This window comes from Mytilus edulis, chromosome 3, assembly GCF_963676685.1.
Source record: "Mytilus edulis chromosome 3, xbMytEdul2.2, whole genome shotgun sequence".
NCBI classification, from domain to species: domain Eukaryota; kingdom Metazoa; phylum Mollusca; class Bivalvia; order Mytilida; family Mytilidae; genus Mytilus; species Mytilus edulis.
In genome coordinates, this window is record NC_092346.1 from 84,361,055 (window position 1) to 84,375,039 (window position 13,985).

The 13,985-nt window shown below is 31.6% G+C and overlaps 2 protein-coding genes across 2 annotated transcripts; one reads left to right on the forward strand and one right to left on the reverse strand.

Annotated features, from left to right (window-relative positions):
- Window positions 1-281: 281 nt before the first annotated feature.
- LOC139514572 (N-alpha-acetyltransferase 30-like) lies at window positions 282-8,986 on the reverse strand. Its single transcript, XM_071303961.1, has 4 exons — window positions 8,305-8,986; window positions 7,295-7,418; window positions 4,514-4,569; window positions 282-3,437 (listed from the first exon to the last, which is right to left on the reverse strand). The coding sequence occupies exons 1-4, from the start codon at window positions 8,824-8,826 to the stop codon at window positions 3,300-3,302; spliced, it is 840 nt and encodes a 279-aa protein (XP_071160062.1). The 5' UTR covers window positions 8,827-8,986; the 3' UTR covers window positions 282-3,299.
- Window positions 8,987-9,133: 147 nt separating this feature from the next.
- Window positions 9,134-13,229, forward strand: LOC139514573 (cytochrome c oxidase assembly factor 6 homolog). Its single transcript, XM_071303962.1, has 3 exons — window positions 9,134-9,235; window positions 11,088-11,280; window positions 13,016-13,229. The coding sequence occupies exons 2-3, from the start codon at window positions 11,104-11,106 to the stop codon at window positions 13,136-13,138; spliced, it is 300 nt and encodes a 99-aa protein (XP_071160063.1). The 5' UTR covers window positions 9,134-9,235; window positions 11,088-11,103; the 3' UTR covers window positions 13,139-13,229.
- The last annotated feature ends 756 nt before the right edge of the window (window positions 13,230-13,985 follow it).

The window sequence follows — 13,985 nt, forward strand, 5'->3', positions numbered from 1 at the left end:
AGACTTTAAAGAAAGTAGAGTTGTCTATTGTAAGAAGTTCCATATCAAACTAACTTAATAAGCAAAAAACTAAACATTGAAAATTGGTAATTTATTTAAAGTCAATAGACCATGAATTAAGGGACAGGGCCTCAAAATACTCGTCAAACATATATGATAGTGATAGTAATGCAAGTTTTTATGTTGGCCCAGTAGGTTCAAAGGAGATTTTGCAAAAAAGGTATGCCCATAGCTCACTTGACCTGTTGTGTCAGTTGAACTAAAAAGTAAGAAACTTCATATATCATATCTCTCTTTATTTACAATTTTAATAACAGGGATTTCATCACAATGGTTATTACCTTAGAATTTTTATTGGAACCTAAATTAGACACTACCACTGTATGATCAGTATCCTGAGAAATTGCAATTAAACTTTAATTATTGAATTTCTAGTGTGTACCATTATATCACTGTATATCATATAATTTCAAAATGAGACATTTCCCAACAAAATCATAGCAGTTGTTCATTACCAAGTGTATTTCTAAATATGTTTTATCAGCCTTCTAGTTTGTATGTATATTGTACATGGAGGGGATAGACCGAATTACATTCATTTATAATATGCAGTGTTTTTTGCCTAGATTAAACTTTCCAAGAAATATATACAAAACATGAATGCATAACAAAATACTGTAAAAGGAAAAGTTGCACTTTTATAAAGTCATTTTCACAAAATGCCTGAATGATGTAACAAAGATATGCGAGATGCATTATTCAACTCTATAACATTATATAGGGTGTTTAAAATGTAAACAGCAGGTAACAAATTTAGTGTAGAATACAAATTGTCTTTTTTATCTCTTAAAACCAGGTCATAATTATTTTATACAATGTTAATCTCACTGGATTTCATTACACATTTTATTTCTACCTGACATCTTGCACACTCAACTTAGAGTCAAGTTACGCATACATTATCCTTCTCATTTCTGCAAAGAACGAGAAGATAGAAAATTAAATTATAAAACAGGTCCTCTAAAAACTTACAAATAACATGACCACTCAATATACAAAAAGTATTTTCAATAATTCTAATTAAACAATTTAACATGACAGATCTTCTTCAATCATCATTCCTCATTTATTTCATCAGCGCGTCATTGATATTTTTATTTCATTTATAAATCAGACTAAGACAATTTTCACCTTTTGATCTATGAGGAGGTTTGTCTGGTGTCAATAGAGTTAAATTCTGAACTGTAATGCTATCAACATATTTGCAACGGGGAAAAAATGCACTATTCCAGATATTGAAATGTTATACTCTCAATCAATCTCTTTGGGCATAAAGCTACTTTATAGAATATCTACCTTTATTTCATAAAAATAGCAAAAAATAAATCTATATCAGTATTCTAGACAATGTTAGAATGCATATACTTTTACCCTGAAAATATACAAAATTTCAATATCTTAAATGTCTGAAAATACACAAGCCAAATGTAGGATCCTTACCAGAGTTTAGAAAAAGCTAGAACTTGTATTAAACGATTTAGAGCATACAAAACTGCATTTATACAACAAGGGAGAACAGTGACCTAAGCTTATTAGGTAGCTTTAAATTGTTTAACTTTACAACAGAATTCTATTGTATGACTATCTGCTGATATCAATATTAATGTCCAAATTCAGATAAAAAATCTACACGACCTAGTTCGATTGAAATTCGTTAAATGGGATGAAAAGCAGATTCAGGCTCTCCAATTGTGTTCCAACTTATTTTCATCACCACTTGACTGTTTAGTGAAGGCCACCATATTGAGCCTGAATAAATATTACTAAATGGACCTTTAAAGCAAAATCCAAGAACAGAGTTCACCGCTAAATATATCATCAGCAAGCAGTTGGTTTTGCTGAGTACACCAAAAGCTAAGTGTTGACACAGAAATTTTAAACAAGTTGAAGGTACCATAAAATGATTATGTACAATTGTATTAGAAGAACCTGAAATAACTGTTCAAGAAGCTATTCCGATGTATGATAAAGATTCCTTATGGAAATATCTTGATTGTCAAATGGGGAATCATCTTTAAAGTATTGTGTGTGACAAAGTACTTTCATTTCTTTGTACCATTCAAAATCACATTTTGCTTATCACTGTTAGACTTTATAGCAATGTAAAGACAAACCAGTGATTTTGCTAGCGCTTGTCACTTTCGTAATGAAAGGGTTTTCGCATTGACGAAAGTATTTCAAATCAATTGTCACAAACTTGATGGTTATCATGAATAAGGTTCTTTTAAAGCTCTTAACTACTTAAGTGCATGGCCTCTTTCAGAGGGTTTCATGTTATAATTGTTGTTACTGCAAACATGTAGATTTTCTTGTAATTCAGAAGTTAATAATATAGTTTATCTTTGTAAGTTGATATGATTAAGATTTTGTGTTCCCTAGTATATACCATGATATTTTTAGCAGTATTTAGAAATAGCTAGCAGTTTTTGTATTTTATTAAAGCTTGAAATAGGTTTTAATGTAAACTGTTATGACTGTATATAAGAACATTATCTAATTGAGTATATGGTTTCGACATTGATGGGTACCCTTTATTTCATATTAGGATCATCATCAGACCTGTTTTTTCACATTACTTTCAATTTACTGTTTATACATAGATAAATAGTTAAAAAGGATAAAAATTAATACACAGAATATCAAGAACTTAAATACTGGAAGGATGTTTGTTTTAAGAACACATTATATGACACATTAAAAATATGAATGCATGCTTACTAATACAGTATGTTTTCTTTAAAGCAAACCCAAGGATTACATCCTTTCTTAAGTATTACATATTGTGAGTTGTTGAGCATTTTTCTGTGTAAGTTGAAAATTGATGTCTAATTTTCTTCTTTAAAAGTTAAAATGAAGTGATTCGGTTTCTGAGAGATCAAATTTTATTGCCTACATTTCAGCTTAAATTCCCCAAATATATATTATTATCTTGTGTAGAAAAGTCTTGTTCTTTCTAATTCCTCATGCATTTAAATACATGTACATGAAGGCATATTTATTCCATTCAAAATACACAGTATTTTCTGTTTATCAATTACCATCTTCGATGTTTAAAATTCCTTTCTTATCATCTTATCAGAACAAAGTTACATTCTCAAACCAATATTCATATTTTTTCATCATCTGCAGATGACAACACTTTGTCCTTATCACATCTTTAAAATTATCTATATGTACAAACAAAAATAATTTAATTCTTCATATACTCAACAACAACACTCTAAAAAGGATAGTAAAATTCACCGTAACCATAACTTCAAACGTAATGCGTCAACACCATTCAAATAATAACGGAATAGACGTTTGTCTCGTACAAAACCTAAATTTTCATATAAATTCAGGGCAGCTTTATTAGTAATCTCGGTCTCCAAAACAACCTGAAAATATAAAATATCAAACATTAAAAAAATATTCATAATTTTTTTCATGAAAGATATGGTGATTATTGCTGGCTATGCATGGTTCATTTGCACGATTTGAGAGATATTTAGGAATCATTTTAAGATGAATTAAAGGTGAAAGTATATGAGGTAGCAGATAACAAAAGGAGAATACCAAAATAATCATCTATCAATTAAACACTAGAAAAAATAATGCAATGGTAAACTTGTGACTGGCAAAGCAAGAATATATATGATGTGTGACCTGTGAGACGGCCATAATTCCAATTTGTGAGAACAGATTGCAAACTTGATCTGCAGTTTGTCACAGCTAAACAACATTGAAAATATAAAATGTAGGTATAACTTAAGGCAGAAATGCTTTCAGGTACAGTGTTTTTCTCTAAAATAAGGAGTAAGCTTAAATATAAATTTCATAAAAATCTGACAAGAAAATCCATGTGAGACTTTGCAAAGCAATTTTCCATAAATCTAAGTTTCAAAGGGACATAGTTCCTGTACAAATAAGTTTTGAAATAACTGAAAGTCACTGTTTTTTGTACCTGCCCAAGACATTACTGATATAAACCTTAGATTTAAATTTCATATAAAATCATACAAGAAATGTACGCAGATTAGCTTGAATGCTTCACAATGCAATTGTCCATGAAAATTTTTTTTTAAAAGAAACAACTATTAAAGTAGATATGTACTGATTTTTAACTTCTTGAAGACATAACTGATACAAATATCATAAAATTCACATTAGAAATGTAGGCTTGAGAGCACTTACAATGCAATTTTCTATATTATATTTACTTCTTTAAAATTAGTTGATTGTCTCTGATTTTAGAACTTTTCAGAAACATTGATAATATAAACGTTTAATTTAAATTTCAAAAGCTGACATACATGTGGAAGTGATTTTTACATACAGACTGACCCACAGAAGCATGCCTGGTATTTTTATGTCCCCTGACGGAGACAACATAACAATGTAAGCATACACACTTCGAAGATGATGATAAAATAGATTTGAGGTAAACATTAGAATGCAGTAGTCACATACTTACTTCATCACAGTCATCAGCTATCATGGCTTTGATTGCTTTACGAACTAAATGAGAACCTACAAATATCAAATTAAATAAAAAATTATATACTTTGTAATACAACACTTAAACTTGATTCATGATTTAAGATAAATGATATTTTGATTTAACTAGAGGCTCTAAAGAGCCTGTGTCGCTCACCTTGGTCTATGTGAATATTAAACGATGGACACAGATGGATTCATGACAAAATTGTGTTTTGGTGATGGTGATGTGTTTGTAGATCTTACTTTACTAAACATTCTTGCTGCTTACAATTATCACTACCTATAACAGTACTTTCTGTGGAAAATGTTATTGAAAATCTTCAAATTTTAAGAAAATTGTTAAAAATTGACTATGAAGGGCAATAACTCCTTAGGGGATCAATTGACTATTTTGGTCATAGTGACTTATTTTTAGTTCTTACTTTGCTGTACATTATTGCTGTTTACAGTTTATCTCTATCTATAATAATATTCAAGATAACAAAAAAAAAAACAGCAAAATTTCCTCAAAATTACCAATTCAGGGGCAGCAACCTAACAACCGATTATCCGATTCATCTGAAAATTCCAGGGCAGATGGATCGTGACCTGATCAACAAATTTACTTCCTGTCAGATTTGCTCTTAATGCTTTGGTTTTTGAGTTATAAGCCAAAAACTGCATTTTACCCCTATGTTCTATTTTTAGCCATGGCGGCCATCTTGGTTGGTTGGCCAAGTCACTGTACACATTTTTTTAACTAGATACCCCAATGATGATTATGGCCAAGTTTGGTTAAATTTGGCCCAGTAGTTTCAGAGAAGAAGATTTTTCTAAAAGATTACTAAGATTTACGAAAAATGGTTAAAAATGGACTATAAAGGGCAATAACTCCTAAAGTGGTCAACTGACCATTTTGGTCATGTTGACTACTTATTTGTAGATCTTACTTTGCTGAACATTATTGCTGTTTACAGTTTATCTCTATCTATAATAATATTCAAGATAATAACCAAAAACAGCAAAATTTCCTTAAAATTATCAATTCAGGGGCAGCAACCCAACAACGGGTTGTTCGATTCATCTGAAAATTTCAGGGAAGATAGATCTTGACCTGATGAACAATTTTACCCCGTGACAGATTTGATTTAAATGCTTTGGTTTTTGAGTTATAAGCCAAAAACTGCATTTTACCCCTATGTTCTATTTTTAGCCATTGCAGCCATCTTGGTTGGTTGGCCGGGTCACGCCATACATTTTTTAAACTAAATACTCCAATGATGATTGTGGCCAAGTTTGGATTAATTTGTCCCATTAGTTTCAGAGGAGAAGATTTTTGTAAAAGATAACTAAGATTTACGAAAAAAAGGTTAAAAATGGACTAAAAAGGGCAATAACTCCTAAAGAGGTCAACTGACCATTTTGGTCATGTTGATTTATTTGTAGATCTTACTTTGCTGAACATTATTGCTGTTTACAGTTTATCTCTATCTATAATAATATTCTAGATAACAACCAAAAACAGCAAAATTTCCTTAAAATTATCAATTCAGGGGCAGCAACCCAACAACGGATTGTCCGATTCATCTGAAAATTTCAGGGCAGATAGATCTTGACCTGATAAACAATTTTACCCCATGTCAGATTTGCTCTAAATGCTTTGGTTTTTGAGTTATAACCCAAAAACTGCATTTTATCCCTATGTTCTATTTTTAGCCATGGCGGCCATCTTGGTTGGTTGGCCTGGTCACGCCACACATTTTTAAAACTAGTTACCCCAATGATGATTGTGGCCAAGTTTAGTGTAATTTGGCCCAGTAGTTTCAGAGGAGAAGATTTTTGTAAAAGTTAACGACGACGGACGACGACGACGGACGCAAAGTGATGGGAAAAGCTCACTTGGCCCTTCGGGCCAGGTGAGCTAAAAATAAGTAATTTGAAAGGTTTTGTTCTTAAATTCTAAACTGATGATACATGTACTATAATTGTCACAATCATGACAATACAAGCTTCTAAGACAAACACATTTTCTGTTAGAATAAAATCATGTATGAGTATCAAGTTTCATAAACATAACAAAGATTGCTGTCAGATCATCTGGTACCAACTACAAATATGTCAGTATTGACAGTAAAATTATGAATAATGAAGTGCCACTGCTTTTATCATAGTGAAAGCAATGTTATTTCTTTGATAATCCAGATATTGAAAAAAACACTGATTTAAATTATTAAATCTTTACAAGTTTTATAACAAAAAGTATCCTAATACATGTATGAAAAGTCTTTTATACTAGTACTTCTCTAACCAAACTGATTTAGACATCTTAATTTAAGACAAGAATTTTTTGGATGACTTTACCCTTTTTATATGCAGCGACAGTATAAAGCTTTGCTACATTTGTATTTAAGCATACATGTTCATTTTTTATAAAATTAAGGCCGTTAGTTTTTTCGTTTGAATTGTTTTACATTGTCTTATCGGGGCCTTTTATAGCTGACTATGCGGTATGGGCTTTGCTCATTGTTGAAGGCCATACGGTGACCTATAGTTGTTAATGTCTTGTGTCATTTTGGTCTCTTGTGGACAGTGGTCTCATTGGCAATCATACCACATCTTCTTTTTTATATGTACATGTAAATGCATTTTCCATAAATGTCACTATATTTTTATAAAAATATAATATGAATATATATATATAACAGACATTTTTGTAGATTCTTGAGACTACCTTTATACTAATGGCTTTATCTTTTTGTTTATACTACAGAATTACCTATTTTTCTTCTCCTATAGTCTGAATCTACAGCTAACATGGCAATATATCCTCTTCGTACCATCTTTTTATGCATATCTAATTTACAAACTATAGCACCTACACATTTCCCTTCATCCACTGCCTGAAAAATTAAAACAAAATTATAATAAAGATAGAAACAAAAATTCAAACATGTTTGTTTCTTTTTGTATTGAACTTTAATAATAACAATATTAATCTACATACATGTATTAAAATGTTTAACCCCCCCCCCCCCCCTTCCCCACACACACATTTTTGCACCTGTCCCAAGACAGGAGCCTCTGGCCTTTGTTAGTCTTATATGATTTTTAATTTTAGTTTCTTGTGTATAATTTGGAGTTTAGTATGACGTCCATTATCATTGAACTAGTATAGATATTTGCTTAGGGGCCAGCTGAAGGACGCCTTTATTGAAGACCTATTGGTGACCTTCTGCTGTTGTCTGTTCTATGGCCCGGTTGTTGTCTCTTAAACAAATTCCCCATTTCCATTTTCAATTCTATTAAATCAAGTTAAAATTGAGAAAGGAAATGGGGAATGTGTCAAAGCAACAACAACCCGACCATAGAGCAGACAACAGCCGAAGGCCACCAATGGGTCTTCAATGTATGTATGTTTAAGATGCTGATCAGTGATGCATATGTTGTATGACTATGTACAAGATGATGCATGTTTCTTAATCTCCTTATTCAAGAGTTGTTCAATTTACAAAAATGTAGTGTTAGCAGCATTTCTGTGACTGAGTTAGTGTTGTGGTATCTGTTGCATGTGTACCAAGTTTATTTGTGATTCAGATCATTTATCAGAACTATCACACTATTATCCGTCAACATTTACTGGATGTTAAGCATCCAACAATCAATCAATCAATATATTTATAGTTTTCTAGCAATTGATTTCAAACAGTAGTGTTGTACATGTAGGTGCCTCTATTTTGGGGTATTTAGCATACTGGCTATATTTGGCGTCTATTTTCATCAACTCACCAGAAAACAAAGCTTTGGCCAGTTATGTATAAAATATCTATAGGTATAAATAGAATATGGTTCAGACAAGTCTTTAGTTATGAGTCTCATTATATCTGGCATCTGAAGTTCTGATTCATAAACAATATAATGTATTCCATCTATCATGTCATTCTCTGGTTCCTCCTGATCACTTTTTTTAAGTTCCAACTGATTGAATGATTTGCACATGGAAGACTCATTGTCCTGAAAAGTATGGCTACTGACATCTACCTCATCGACATCATGAATTCCAGAACATGGACAGTGGTGAGGTGAATCTGCAACGGATTTTGCATGTCTTACAAGCCCGTTTTCATGTTTATGTCTTATTTTACCATTGGGTACCTTTGAATCTTTACTCTCATGATTAACGCAGTAAGAATCGTTTAATGAGTCACTTTCAACAGAAATTTTATCATGTTTCAGTAAATTATCTATCTGAGGTTTGATTGGAAAGCTGCTTCCTGAATCAGTTATCACTGAGCATATTTCTTCAGACATTTTACAGAGATAGTTTGAACCAATGCATTTTGAAAAGTCTCTAAATCAGGGTTATTTCGTCTTGCTACATCTCAGTTTTCAGCTAAGAAGACACCTGTTTGCTATTTTGTCAGAACAGGTGCTTCCATGTTGCTGTGGACTATATACTTCCGGTGAAGTTGTTACGCCAACTTTTCCCAAAACATTTCTTTAAGTTTTGCTCAATATCTAAAATTATTTCTCACAAAACTCTGTCAATATAACAAATTTCAATAAATTAATAAAAAATCAGCAAAAAAGTATTAACTTACATCAGAGATTTAAACCAGGAAAAAGCACTATTTCTACGCGTTATTAGTTCATGTGGGATGTTGTTGGTCATTTCCGTTTGTTTCATAAAACGAGTATTTTGTGTTGACATTGAGTAAAGGTATCTTGTTTTTGGAAGTTTTATATTTTAATACAACCAAACGGACAGTTTCATATTAAAGCAGAAGTCTATTTGAAGTTCAAATCACAATGCTTATGAAACAAAATCAAAATTACTTAAATCATTAAAAAAATATATTTTTAAAAAAGATTTTTTTTTTTACAATTTCAATCTGGTTAACCTTGTACCATGTCTGTTAGGTTTGAATCATTGTCAATTGCCACATAGTAAATTGACCTCCAACTTCCATCGACTGGTTTGAGGATGCCTCTTGATTTAGGCGGCAGTCTCAAATAATTAGTGTCATTGAAAAAATGTAATGTGCTGTGTCAAAATCAGTCCATTTATTTTTAATGCTAAATTAAAGTGTACATTTTATCTTCATGCACAAAAAATTACCATTAACGTCATTTGGTAAGAACTTTTACCATGATTCGTCATAAAGGTACCCCAAGTACTACCCGCTGGTATAGTAGTCATTTCATCCGACAAATTTGTTTGGCGTCCTATTGATGTTAATGCTATTAGGGAATTTGCGACACTTGACCAAAGAATTTTCAACTCTTAAGATACTGATCTTTTTCTTCTTCCAATACAGTGCAGTTCTTTACTTGAGTATTATCGCAATATTGTCCACGCTGGGTGTGACAACAAAGGTGCAAGAAAATATTAACAGGTGCAAGTTAAAAACAGTCTGATGGTGCGATTAATGGATACTGCAGCTCAGTACCCCCTGCTTGAAAGCATCTAGTGAGGTACTGTCCACCATAGGTTGTGGAAGGCTGTTCAACATCTGTATGCTGTCTGGAAAGAAGGAATGCCTGTATGTTGAAGTTCTTGCATACAGTATGAGAAATCGTGTTGGTTGTCCTCTAGCTACGGATGATGTAGTATGTAGCTCTAGCATTTATATTGCTACGAGGCCATGTACTATTCTGCACATCATTACTGCTTTGCAACTTTAGAAAAAACTTAGTCTAATTAGTTATCAAAGGTACCAGGATTATAATTTAGTACGCCAGACGGGCGTTTCGTCTACATAAGACTCATCAGTGACGCTCAAATCCAAATATGTATAAAGCCAAACAAGTACAAAGTTGAAGAGCATTGAGGATCCAAAATTCCAAAAAGTTGTGCCAAATACAGCTAAGTAATTAAGTTTGTATAACATGTTCAAGTTGTGTACACATTTGATATTTTTTTTTAATATGTATACAATATATAGTATACATGGGGGGCAGGACCTTTTTCAGGAAGTCGGGATGGGGTGTTTTTAAGCTCGGGATTTCGGGATGTCAAGATTTAAATTTCTTTAAATTCCGGACCTTGGGATTTCATGTTTTTAAGGCTGGTATTTCGGGATCAGGAAAATTAATCTTATTTAGTGTACCAAAACAATGCCATAATTAATTTTAACAAAACCTTTTGCAGTTGATGCATATATACCACTATCCTTTCAATGGTGTAAATATATTAACAATGAAACCAGAGGAAAATTTGAGGTTTAATACCAAGGCCTGGTCCTTAAAATTTCAAAAACTAATTAAAATTGGTAAAAATTATTTGAAGGAAAAATGATCAGCAATTTAAAATCTACTAAAAAACCTAATGACCATCATTGGATGACACTTTGAGGAATTATTGCTTTCAATTATTAACAAAAATGTTGACTTTTTTAAGTGTCTGTCTGTACTAGTACTTTTCAAAGACCTTTGTCATTTGATTGCTGTCTCTTTGGTGTATATTTCACATCTATTCATACTGATCAGACGATGAAGTTTCTTCAATATTTATTTTGCCTAGATATATATATTAAATAAATTAATATAAATAAGTTTTTTTTTCTTTTCAGTAGCTAAATGTGAAGAATGTCAAAATCTGTAGGTCCTATTTCTGGAAAAGCAGACAGAGAAAAATGTTGGGGAGCAAGAGATAACTATTGGAACTGTTTATCTAGACATGAAGAGAAACTAGGAAAAGAAAAAGCATCAGAAAAGTGTGCGGAACTTAGAAAGCCATATGAATCATTTTGTTCGAGAACATGGGTAAACTATTATTATAACATTGTATTTAATTCATTTTTTTTAAATAGATAGTTAAACTAGATGTGTGGAAACGACACGAATGGCCCTGTCTAGAAAAGTTGAAAAACTGCAATTTCAACAACACATGTAGACACAAACATGATGGTAGTCTCACATATTAAAAATCAACTCAAAATTTGAAGGCATATAGAAAAAAAGTTCAACAATTTTCAAAGTCGTAAACCCTTAACCTCTGACAAAAATCTGCGGAGCTGAACTTAACTTAAACTTGATCTATAAATCTTCATGGTTAACTCACATACCAAAAATTAGCCCAATATCTGGAGGCGTTGAGAAAAAAGTCTGTATAATTGTGATTTTCTACAATTTATCGAAGTCCAAAGCCCATAATTTTGGCAAAAATTAGCAGAGCGGAACCTAACTTTAAATTGATCTATAACTCATCATGGTTAGCTCACATACCAAAAATCAGCCCAATATCTGAAGGCGTTTAGAAAAAGTCCAAACCTGTAATTTCGGCAAAAATTAGCGGAGAGTAAACGAACCTTAAACTTGATCTGTAACTCATCATGGTTAACTCGCATACCAAATATCAGCCCAATATCTGAAGGCATTTAGAAAAAGTCTGTATAATGGTTTGTTGCGGAATGACAGAATGACGGAATAACGGACAAGGGTAAAACTATATGGCAACCACAACTTTGTTGTGGGGCCATAAAAATAGATTGCCTTTTTTTCTTTGAATGCTGTGAAACCTTTTATGCATATAATCATGATTTAATTATACTTGCTGGTCTTTGGAAATACTGTAAACCAACTTATTTTTTGTGGATACTTTATTTTGCGTAACTCAAGATTTTAAAATTTTCATGACTTATTCATAAAGGAGAGATCAAAGTTTTAAGTTTTAGTGACAATTAATTTCACATTATTCTTCTACTTGCAAAAGTTGCAAAAATAAATAACTTTTGAAAATAAAGTGGTATGAGGTCAAGAGATATTCTACTTTCAGGTCTAGATATCTCTGTGTTGACCCCATACACACATACAAGTTGTTCAATCATATATATTTTCTTTTTAAAATAAATTTAAGGGTCCCATTGATTTTAAAATTATAAATGCATGGACTTTTTTCTCTTTAGTCATATTGTTGTCTCTTTGACACATTCCCCATTTCCATTCTTATTTTACCATTATAATCATTCTCTGTCATTTGTCTGTTATCATTGTTAAAATTCAATATAAGGAAGTAGGTCTAACACAGGGCTCTAAACATGTTCAAAAGAACATTGTAAATATAATACTCTGACCAAATTAGTTTTTGAAATATACTTGTTCAACAACCTCTCAACAGTCTATTGTCAAATCATATTTTACCCATGAGAGACTTTTAAATCCTATTTTACCCATGAGAGACTTTTAAATCCTATTTTACTCATGAGAGACTTTTAAATCCTATTTTACCCATGAGAGACTTTTAAATCCTATTTTACCCATGAGAGACTTTTAAATCAAATCAAACAAATCAAATTGTTTTATTGGTGTAAATTCCCATACAGAAATGATACCAGCTGACATTTACAAAATACAAATACAAAAATATACCCAAAAAACTCCAAAAAAACAAACATATTTTCTCAATGATAAGAGATACATATTTTATATCTACATTGTGTGGAGGTTTTTAAAATATGCTTCTATATCAGTGATTTGAAATATTTTGTTATATTTTCAGGTAAAACATTTTGATAGACGGCGAGAATATTTAAAATTTAGAGCAAAAGTTGAATCTGGAGAAAACCCTTTACCAGAAGAAAAAGAGTTCAAAATTTCAGGATATAAACCAGAATCATCATGATGTTGTTGACAGATGTAATTTTATGTGATATTGTAAATATTTCATGTATTATACAGATAGCTAAAATATCAAATAAATCTTTCATATACTGGCATATGTTATTTCTGAAAGAAGTTGACCAAGAGGATCTAAACAAGGGACTTTCACTCCAAGCAAACCCATGATAGGACCCTGGTATGAAGTCTGAAGGGAAACAGAGCTTTGATAGACAAATTGTTAAACACATTTTGTTAGTAATGAATAATTAAAGATAGTTTTTACCTACTTGTTGATATTTAAGTTTAGAGTAGTTTGATGTTAAATACATAGCCTTCATAATATTCATGAATCATCTATGAATACATCTGAATTTGGACTTCACAATAGATTTGAGCTTCTTGCAATAAGTTATATTATGTTCTAGTCCAATCAGCAGAGAATGAAGGTTAACTTTCTCTGATATACTATTATATAATGTATACACTTTGTAAACTGTAAAGTCATTAAATTAATGGGAACATATAATATTGCAAATTACTGATTACTTGTAAAAATGTAAGGGATCAAATTATTGTGATTGCCAAAAAAATCTGAACATTCCCCAAATTATGAATGAGTTTTTATACGACCGCAAAAATTGAAAAATTTTTGGTCGTATATTGGTATCACGTTGGTGTCGTCGTCTGTGTCGTCGTCGGCGTCATCGTCCGAATAACTTTAGTAAAAGTGAATAGAAATCTATGAAATTTTAAGACAAGGTTTATGACCACAAAAGGAAGGTAAGGATTGATTTTGGGAGTTTTGGTCCCAACATTTTAGGAATTAGGGGCCAAAAAGGGCCCAAATAAGCATTTTCTTGGTTTTCGCA

Bases quoted from the DNA above. Each gene is read 5' to 3' on its own strand.
- LOC139514572 (XM_071303961.1), bottom strand. From the start codon at position 8,826: ATGTCTGAAGAAATATGCTCAGTGATAACTGATTCAGGAAGCAGCTTT. The intron at 7,419-8,304 runs GTGAGTTGATGA...TTAATTTTTCAG, and splicing joins GGCCAAAGCTTTGTTTTCTG to GCAGTGGATGAAGGGAAATG. The intron at 4,570-7,294 runs GTAATTCTGTAG...TGATATTTGTAG, and splicing joins CTATAGGAGAAGAAAAATAG to GTTCTCATTTAGTTCGTAAA.
- LOC139514573 (XM_071303962.1), top strand. From the start codon at position 11,104: ATGTCAAAATCTGTAGGTCCTATTTCTGGAAAAGCAGACAGAGAAAAA. The intron at 11,281-13,015 runs GTAAACTATTAT...TTATATTTTCAG, and splicing joins CATTTTGTTCGAGAACATGG to GTAAAACATTTTGATAGACG.